The sequence below is a fragment of the Limulus polyphemus genome, unplaced genomic scaffold (genome assembly GCF_000517525.1).
Source record: "Limulus polyphemus unplaced genomic scaffold, Limulus_polyphemus-2.1.2 Scaffold558, whole genome shotgun sequence".
Lineage (NCBI taxonomy): Eukaryota > Metazoa > Arthropoda > Merostomata > Xiphosura > Limulidae > Limulus > Limulus polyphemus.
Window position 1 is genome coordinate 355284 of NW_013666168.1, and position 10905 is coordinate 366188.

At 33.3% G+C, this 10905-nt stretch overlaps 1 protein-coding gene across 4 annotated transcripts in view; it reads left to right on the plus strand.

Moving 5' to 3' along the window:
* The window catches only part of LOC106459095 (ras-related protein M-Ras-like), a 46329-nt gene that overhangs the window by 28576 nt on the left and 6848 nt on the right, over positions 1 to 10905 (plus strand). For all 4 annotated transcript variants that reach the window (XM_013918679.2, XM_022385513.1, XM_022385514.1 and 1 more), the window contains 2 exons: positions 5498 to 5597; positions 6507 to 6586. In XM_013918679.2, the coding sequence (XP_013774133.1) occupies positions 5498 to 5597; positions 6507 to 6586 (180 nt within the window). The remainder of the gene's footprint in view (positions 1 to 5497; positions 5598 to 6506; positions 6587 to 10905) is intronic.

The window sequence follows — 10905 nt, forward strand, 5'->3', positions numbered from 1 at the left end:
TATCCAAACAGCATTAAAAATAACCTAACTTCAAACAGAAAAACACCTGAAGATAAAAAAACAATGCATTTATATCATACCATGCCAATTCTGTGAGAAAGGTTATATTGGTGAAACTTGAAGAAGTTTTGATACAAGAGTTTCTAAACATAAAAAAAAAAAGACATAAAATATGGAAACCAAAACAATGCTATTTGTCTTCACATGAGAGATTCTGGCCATCAAATTGATTGGAAATCAACAAAAATTTTATACAAAACGAATAACTACATAAAAGAAGAATTCTCAAAAGTTGTTTCATCAAAAGCTTGTCTAATTTCAACACCTCCCAAGGTCACTTTAAACGTAACAACTTCCTGACCTCCTGTGTCTTTAAGGAAAATCCAAGATCAAGAGTCATGTAAGTGTTTGTTGACCAGTTTTTTCCTGCCAGAAAACAGTGTGAGACTGAAGAGGATGCATGAATGTGTCAAAACTAGTTTTTCTGATATCACATTTCTGACAGTTTGTTCCGTTTACTGTGTTTTTTTTCACTAATTGCTACACGTGATATTGTGTTCTTTTGTTATTACTAGGTATTGTTCTTTTCCCAGGAGATCTGTGTTACATTTTTCAGTGTGTATTTCTCACTTCCCGTAGGTATACCCATGTTTAGTGACTTTATATGAGCTTGTGTGGATGGACCTAATTTTTTTCACTTGATAATTTAGGTCATTCATGTCTTCTCTGCTCAGTGTTGAGTAAGTTAGATTTTTTACACTTCTTTTACCACAGAGGTTAATTTAGTTTAAACTTGCATTTAGATTTTGATTATTCTTTTATTTTTGTTTGCATTTTACTTCTTTTCACTGTTAATGTTAAGTTATTTGTAAGTTCCTTTTTCTTTACTGCTAGTCACGTCTAATTGTGGATTAGAGTTAAATTTTGTATTGTTAACTGGGTATCTTTCTATTCTCATAGATTCCTTAGGTGGATTTGTATGTTTGATATTTAAGGGTCATTTATCTTTTAAGTTCCTTTAGTGGTTTTGTACTTTGGGTGTTACTTATTGTTTTCTGTTTTAGCTCAAATTTCATAGTTTTTCCTGTTTGTTATTTTGATTTATTTTGTAGACTTTACATGCTTCTACATTTTGTTAGTTCATTAGTAATGAGTACTTTTTCTCAATATGTTTAGTTTCATGGGCTCTACGGATTCTGTCTGTGGGTTTCTCCCTTTCATTTTACTCAACCCCCCTATCCACTTCACGGATCCCCTTCCCTTCTCCTCGGGATTGTACCTCATCCAACCATCTTGCCTAGTCTGTTAGAGACCTACTACACAAAGGAGCTATCAAACAGGTGGTGCCCACTTAACTGGAATTTTACTCCCATTTGTTTGTTGTCTCCAAAATACTTGGGAGATTGGAGTCCCATCATAGCTCTTTCTTGGCTGTTTTTTTATCTAGAGACACCTCACTTCACTCTGGAGTCCTACCTATCACTTTGGTGGGTTTTTGCCCCAGTGTCACATTGTTTTTCTTCAGTTCTTCCACTAGCGTTCTGTCTTCCAGTTCAGGGCACTGATGTTCAGTTTTTCTTCAGCTCCATATGTGTTTTGTCAAGTGGCATGCTCTTTTGCACATCAAGCATGGGGTAACCAAGTCCAGATCTCTATGTTTTCAGACTCTGGATCTCCTTTATTAGACCACTGACTACGACATGACTGGCATGTCATGTTCCCAGAGTTATGAATCTTGTGCCTGATTGCTTATTACATCCCAACAAGGTCCAACCCCCCATAGAGTGGTCCCTTCATCCTCTGGTTTTCTGTGTGTTTATTCTCAACCGGGAATACCGCATATTTATGAATGTCCCAAATATGCATGTCCCACTCTCTGGAATGCCAAACGTACCTCCTTTTTAGTCTCCAGTTTCTCACCCCTCATTTCTGTGGGTGGATGCTTTCATTCCAGATTGGAGGAGTCTTCACCTATATGCCTACCCTCATTATCCACGTTACTTTACTCTGCTGGTTTGGAATCTCAGTGTTGTCCTTCATACTCTGTTCAGTTCTCCTTTTGAACTTTTTGTAATGTGTTCATTGTATCATTTCCCTTAAGACCTATTTCCTCCCCCTCCTGGTATGAGGCTGTCGTCGTTCCAGTATTTATGCTATTAATGTTTTCTGCATCCTTTCCATTCCTCGTATGTTATTCACTATCTTGATTAGACCTTCCTTTTCCCACCTGTTCTCCAATTTGGATCCGGATCGTATACTTTGTCCATTTCATTACCTGCCTTTTTATGTTATTCTCATTCCTGTCTCTTTGATCCATAGAATTCCTCTGGTTCCCATGATCTTTTTACCTGTTACACTCACTGGTTAGGTTTGTCAACTCATACAACTGCTGTATTCTGATTTGTCCATGGACGTTTGCTGTCTACATCATGTTTCTTCACACCAAACTTGTCATCTAACTATTTCTTCCTCCTGTGGAGATTCTACACACATCAATTTGCCTTTGCCTTTGGGTAAGTCGATATTCTTTTTTACATTAATTCATTGACATACATCATATTTCAGGATCCCACTTGATGGTGGGTGTTGCATGGTCAGGTATACTAAATATTATATCTTGGCACTAAATCTGTATACTTCCATAATACTCGCTGTGGAGATGGGGTGTTTCTGTAAGACCACTGGCCACTTATCCAGTGGTGTGTACATATCTTTTTTTTTTCTTATCACCGTATCATATATAAAGACTGTCACTCATGGACTTTATAAATAAAGCAGATGGTGATTTTTGCCCATTCCTACTGACCCATGATTCTTACAATCAGGGTCTTTCTGCTTTTCAAAATAGGGAATCGTGGACACCTATTGCACTGTCTCCAGTGTGTCATTCCTCTGGACTCTCCAATGCATATCCCCCACTTTTCTTCTAGTGGAGAATGGGAGTCCTTGCCACTTCCAGTTCCCAGTCCCTTGGGTAGTGGGCCATGAAGGTTTCATTTTTAGTGCTTCTATTGGATGTTTTCTTTCCAGATGGACTGCACTGGCTATGCTAAATAAAACACAAGATGCTTCTCCCAGATGTTTTTGCCTGGACTGACTGCACTTGTTGTTCACAAAATAATTTTCTTATGCAAGGTGTTTCCACTGGATGTTTTCTGCCTGGATGGACTGTACTTGACATACTCAATAATATCACAAGACGCTTCACACAGATGTTTCTGCCTGGGCCGACTGCACATGTTGATCTTTAAATAACTTATGTACAAGATATGAAACAAGCAAATTTGTGCATGGTGCTTCCACTGGATGTTTTCTTCCCAGATGGACCACACTTGACATACTCCATAATTTCAGATGGCAGTTCTTTTACCCTAGCCATGTATTCTTATGTCTGATTCCAGGCACCTTCTTCAAATTTGACTTTGCTTGTTTGATAACTTTTGCACCTTTACCGTCTCCTCCATCTTTACAGTGTGGGATTCTAGCTTTGGGTTTGCGGAGGTGGTACTGTTTTGGAAGTTAACATTTTCTTACACTGAAAATGTATTTCTGATAGGTACTGACTTCTGCTCACTCACTTCTTACCCTTTCTCCCCACTGATTTGTTGTTGTTTCGGGTTTGTATCTGCCAATTCTCAAAAGTGAGGATTGTGCTGCAATGGTAGAGGGAGCTACCTGTGCTTGTATGGTGGCACAGTATGATTGGTGAAGGGTAGTTACATGATCAGCACATGTTGCTGCAATGGTACAAAAATGAAGGGGCATAAAAGACTGATGTGCTGTTGAAAAATTTTGAACAATGCTTAGAGGGCAAATCAAGGTTGAGATAGCCTTGGATGAGAGAGGTAAGTATCCACCAGAAATACATTTTCATTGTTGTTAGAAAATGTTAACTCAGCTGTAAAAGAAGCTTTAAATTAGGACTAGACAGTGGTGATGGCCACGAATAACTAAATGCAAAAACATAAGATAGGGAGAAAATTTTAGCATAGGAAGTGAGTATAGATGTAGCTTTAAAGATAGACTTAATTGTAACTATTGTAATGCTAGAAGTATAAGAAGCAAAATAGTGACTTTAAGGCACTGGTAGGAATGGGGTCATCATTCATTATGTCAGAAAAACACGTGGGTTTAAGAAGTCTTAATATAAAATGATAAAAACCCTATAACCTGAGTGCTTTTGAAAAGGTGGACCTTTCTTCCTCAGGGGTAAACTGGGAATGGTGGTGTAAATGAATGAATGATATATATAGGGAATTGAGTAATGTCATGATGGTTACCTGGGTTTCCAGGAAGTGTTTTGTATATTTTCAATGTGCTGTTGTTAAATGTGGCTCATTTCAGTGTCTCAACATGGCTGGAAATGAGAACATTATGTAAAAAAGTGTTAAGAGATGTTTTGCTTTACAAATAGTCAAGAAAAACTATACTGTAGTGTTGTTAAAGTAAAATAAAAATGACACATGGAGATTGACTGAAAAAGAAATGTTAAGCAGATCAACTTATACAGACAGGCATAGAAAATTGTCACAAATAAATAGTAAGTATTAGAAATATTAAGGATGAACATTGAGTTTACACTACATGAAAATTATATATTTTTTTCTTACAGAGAACAAGCCAATGATCAGAGATCACTGATTCCAAGATCTAGACTTATTCCAACTAGGTTGAACAGTATTTAGATTAGCAATCCAATAAGCTTCTTTTATCTCTCTATCAGCTTTAGTTTTAAAGTTGGTTTCAATGCCGATTAGCGTAACATTGTTAATAGAAATTTATCGTTGTTGAAATGTTCTTTAAGAATCATTTGGGTATGTCCTACATGCTGGTGAGTGCATTGTTTATACTGTATAATTTAAATAGTGTTTTATGTTGTGCAAATAATGTCTTTAGAAATTTTACAGTTTCTCTGGTTGTGCTTGTCAGAAAAAGGGTCAGTGGTTTTTATGAGTTAGCAGGTGTGACAGAAAGCTTTTTTACATTCATAAAACTACTGATTCTTTTTGTGACAAGCACAACCAGAAGAGCACAATTTCAAGAGGAAAATAGCTAATCTGTGCATGGAGATGAGTAGCTATTGGAAAATGTTCATTTTAAAAAACTGAAGTTAAATTAGGCTTAATAACCTGAAACAGCACTTGATTATTGATTTTCTGTTATGGTTGGCATAACCTAAACTGTTCTTTTAAATACAAAATTATTTTTCCAAAGTGCCAAAATAATTTGAAATATACTAATTTCTGAAAGTCGTAAAATTAAAGTGCATGCAGAATATGTAAAGCACATGAATGTTTATTTGTGCTTTAATGAAATCTTCCTGAAATGCTTTCTTTTTGTATGAAATACATTTATAGTTTTCACCTTATTTTCTTTTATATATCAATATGCTTGATTGTTCTGTAAATTTAACTTTGATGAATTGTTATATTATTTCATATAATAATGTATGTGTAAGCAGAGAGTTATAGAAATAACTGTTAAATGTTTTGTTTAGGGATACCTATCCTATGTTGCTGGTAGCCAATAAGGTTGATTTAGTTCACCTTAGAGTTGTGTCAGAAGAACAAGGAAAAGAATTGGCAGCTTTGCTAAAAGTAAGCACAGAAAAAGTTTAGATGACAGTTATTTGAATGGAGATATAATATAATATATGAGTTATACAAATCTTTGAAAACTGCACCATGTATGTATTGCAATAAATACTTATATTTTGACTGACCAAGTTGTTATTTATTTACCTTTTATGGAGATGCATTCTTATCCAGATGAGAAGTAGTTAAGAGTGCAAGCTATTTATGGCATTATCACAGTGGAATAATTGTTTGTTTGTTTTAGAGCTAAACCACATTAGGCTAACTGCTGTGTTCATCATGTGGAATAGAACCCTGTATTTTACCATTGTAAGTTAATAAACTTATTGCTGTTCCACTGTGGGACAGAGTGGAATAATACAGTTAACCCTACAGTAGCTGTACAGAACTAGTAAAACCAAATCTCACTATATCTTAATAGAAATATGGTAATTTTTTCTAATACAGAATGGTCCAGAAGTTAGTTGACCTTTCTGTATGGGAGAATAATATTTGCAGCAGGAACATTTGTTGGCCATTTGTCAGTCTGTGTGTAATGCTTGTGTACTGTTCACGCATACTTATACATGAATTTGAAACTGATGATAATTAAAGTACTGCTCTGGATATCTTTGAAGCATCATGCACATGTAACAGTATGTATTTGATTTTTAATGTGTGTGATTAACACACGTCACAGAAACATTCTTAATACTCTTTTTTTTTTTCTTCAAATACCATAGAATATCATGCCCTGTAAATTTTTTATCATAAAGCTTACTCTGAACTTAGTTAAATTTAAGTATTTTATTTACTGTTTATAGTTTTCTTTTTTTAGCACTTCTAAACTGAGCAAAAAAAATATAACAATTAAATTAATAATACTCATAAGAAAAGTGTAAACTATGTAAAGATGTCTTCCTTGTTTTTCAGATCCCTTACATAGAGACAAGTGCCAAAGATCCACCACTCAATGTAGATGCTGCTTTTCAAGAAGTTGTTCGTATCATCAGGTATAGTAGATTGTGTATTTTATTAGCAAATTTATGCTGTTGAGTTTGAGTATATAGTACCAGTGCTTATAAAGTACTGTAAGACCACACTTAGCACCACCCTGCTTTATGCTGATTTGTTATAGATCTCTTGCCTCCTTGAGAGAGAATTTTTTTCCTGAGAGAGAGAAAAAAAATTATGAAAATCCGTAAGTCTCTGAACATTACTTTTTCATACTAATGGTAGTAGTGCACTAAATAGATTTTATTTAATGAAATAATGCAACAAAGAACATATGACAATAACATGCAAAAAGCAGACAACGTCCCGTAACTGTCACACTTTTTCTGGGGTTTCTAGAGATGCAATATAAAACATTAAAATGTCATCCATCTACACAATATCTTAGGAAGTGATCTACAAATCTCTGTACAGAAAACAACATAATATAATACGTCATTTTATAGATGAAAATCTTGCCTGTCTATTGATTATAACTAATATAGTCGTAAACATAAGAGGATGTGACAGGTGGGCATTGCGAGAGGGGTCTGGTTTTCTATTTGGTGGCTCTGTAACCAAACAAGATTGAAGACTAATAAAAATCTGCTTTTTTCCAGCAACGATGATATTATAGTGAGTAATTTATGTTAAATTTACCAGTACCTAAATAAAGCACTTATACATCATTCACAGGTGAGAAACAATGCCTTCACTTACATATTACCATACATGTAATGTTAAATGACCCTGTTTAGAGCTCTGTTCTCACAAACCCTTCCTGAGCACTAAACAGGGTATTACTCTATTTAATTAATTTTCCTATTTATCTATATGTATATACTTTAAAAAGTTGGCTGTGCACAATTGTGTATAAGGTTACAAATTATTACATTTCTTAAAAATGGATCCTTAAAGACATGTTGCACCATCTTCTGTTTCTAAAATTGATTTACGTTTATATTGAACATTAGGATATGTACTCAACTCTATTTTTTAATGTAAAAACAAGAACAGATATAACTGTAAAAAAAGTAACAACTAAAACTGTTCAATTTTTATTCTTTTTAACATTTCATGTGGTTTTTAATCCCTGTATTTATTGATTATTTTTATGTTTTTGTGCTTGTGTGGTACAAATGTAAGTTTTGTTTGTGAATATATTGTGGCAGTTGCACAAAAGATAAAGCTTACGATCCATTGTAACACTTGACTTAACCAAAGACGTTTTAGCTCTTGTGTAATTGTTTAATTGAGAATGTTTTACAACTTTTACAGTCTTAATTATATCTTAATGTCCTATCATGACTTTACACAATGAAATGTATTGTTTCAATCAGAATTATTAAAGTAAACTAGAAGGATAAAATACTAAGAGTAAAAACTTATTTTTCTTGCATATGTTAATGTTTCTAGTTAATATTTCTAGACGAATCTGTGATGGCATTTTTCCTTTGCAACTAGCTTATGAAATTGCAATGAATACCATGAGCAAGAGATTCTTTATTATGTGAGAAAACATCTTGGTTTGAAATTGTTATATGAGATTTAACTATTTAAGTAAATGTGAATTGGTCTAAATTTAACCACTATGTCTGGAGGCATCACTTCACTGAACCTGTTCTACAGTTTGTTTTATTGCATTGCAAAAAAAAACAAAAAAACTACTGCATGAAAGTTTGAAACTTGAAACAGAATTATTTTCTACAGATTATGTTGCTTTTTTAAATAAAATAACTTATTTTTATATTTGATATTTGTATGAATTTGAAAATTACAAAAAATTATTTGTGGCATTTTTTTAAAAAACAGTAAAAATGTTCAGCCTTGTTGTACAATTTAATTACTGATTTTTATATCATCCTACATTTTTGTAAAACATTTCTGTAAAGATTTATTTCATAAACATAAAAATTTTATCTTTGTTTGGTTCATAAAACACTGTATGCAATTTCATATTGTGTTTATGATCACATACAGTAAAAATAACTTTTACTAAAGCAAAATTATAAGCAAATCATTTTTTGGTTTAATTAAAAGGTACCATTTAATATGCCCACATTTTAATCCTGTTTTGTATTAATTTGTATGCTTGCTGATTTTATTGCCCATTCAAACAGTTAGGCCAATAAGGCCTAATGTAAACAAAACTCAACGCAGCAGCTTTGTTGGCAAAATTTAACTTGGTGTGGTCAAGTGCAAAAAATTAAGCCTAACTGGCCTTGTTTCACAAAGATATTTTCCTATCATACTGAAATATCAATATTGAAATAAAGTATAAAATGATAAAGCAGACTTTTTGCAAGCTTTAAAAAAAATTAGGACTGTCATTGTTACAGAAGTTATTCATAAACATCCCATCTAACAATATATCACCAATCTGTACATGAATATTATCTGAAATGGAAGCCATAGTGGCTTATACAGTTGCAAAGAACAGAAAAACAGCTTTCCTTATGCATTTAGCTCACTTGCCTATGCCTCCTTCAAGATGAGATATAAACAATCACTCCACACCATGACAACTGAGGTTGAGAAAGCGTTTTTCTAAAAATGGATAAAACTACACTTAAGTTTAAGTTTCAATGTCAAATGAGTGCTTTTTTGTTCAAACTTATCAGGACTCCCCTCCCCCCCAAGGATGCTATGAGTGTTGTATTATTTTCAGAAAAAAATTCAGGAAATTCACAAACATTAATGATTTCATTCAGAGCTTGCTGAAATCAACCTAAAATGGAAACTTTCAGTTTTTTATTTAACCTTGCATTAGTCTTCTGTAAAAATTTTTCATAGTCACTCTTCTAGGGTTCGAGCAGACTCCATCATGAAAACTAATTTTAAAATATTTAAATAATAATAAGCTATTATTTTTGAAACAAAAAACACTAACATTCAAAATATTTTCCTTTAATTATCAAAAAATTAACAATGAACATTACAATTTGTTTCTTTATTACCACCTAAACTAAGTGTAACAATTTAACACAAGCTAGCTGAATAATGAAGCTACTAAGAACAATAAATGTGTACGTGCTTCCATCTGTTGGCACCAGAAGACTAACACAGAATTAAACCTGTTATTTTTTTAGTGTGTGGAAGAATGACTACAAATTTGATTTCTATAAGTTTTTTTTTAATTAGGTGCAATTTAGCTCTCAAGGAAGGATGCACCCATGTGGGCTCGACAGAGTTAAACAAAACTTCAGCACTGTTTGATGCTATGATAATTAACACAAAAATTCTAACTTTCACACAGTTTATTTATTAAAAAAACATGTTATTACAGTATTCATCATTACCTCACCAAAAGTTTTGTATAAGGTTTAAGAACTCAATATGTATATACTTAAAACATGGTGTACTCTCTGCGATGGTCAGGGTAAATTTCTATTAAGAGGTAGCAGCCAAAGTAGCGGTAGTAGGGGTGTTTCTGTTACTCTCTTTCAACATCCAGCTCTTAACATCCATCCACAGTGTTTCACATGATTAATTAATTGATGGTCATTGGCTGCAAAAATGTCTTATGGATCAAAGTAGGAAGTGGGTATAACTGAAGAAACAGCTCTTCATGTCAGTTTTATGGTGGCTGTTGGAGTAGAAACTTCGCCTACGTTTATGTATTATTGCAATAGTGGCAGCCATTTTTTCATTGCATTCCTCCATAGAGAGTGCTAGTGCACACTCTGAGATATATATAAGATGTTTGTGTGTTCTCCCCCTAAACTTTGTGTATGTTGTGTTATATAAAATTCAGTAATTTTTCTGTGTGTAAGAATATGGCACTATCTATGAATGTAGTTAATGCTAACTTACGTCAAAGATAATAACTGCTCAATAACAGCGATAACATTGGGTGGAAGGGTTTATTAACCCACCATTAACATGCCCCTTGTTTGGTTGATATTGGTCCAGAGACCTAGGAATAGTTAGATAATGGACAAACAGACACACACATACACAGATTTTTGTGTTATATACAGATGACTATGCTTCAAGACAGGAACTCGTGTTTGTGGGTTCCCTAAGTTAGGTATGCTACTTTGTTTATGTATTTTTCCTTTCATAATAGTATTTGTTAAACCAGTTACTATATTGAGTATAATTATTTTATTTTATTTTGTCTTCATTATTATACTTTTATTATAAAGAATGATTTGTATTATTAGGTTAGAATTTGAATTTAGGACTAGCTTAAATCTCTTAAACTGGCCAAACCTTGTGAAATATTATTGCATTTATGGCAGAAATGATTACTAACAGCAAGACTACCCAACTGATATAACAATGCATTGTAATCTTTATAGGTAAATACATAAACAAAGTATATTAATTTTGATAA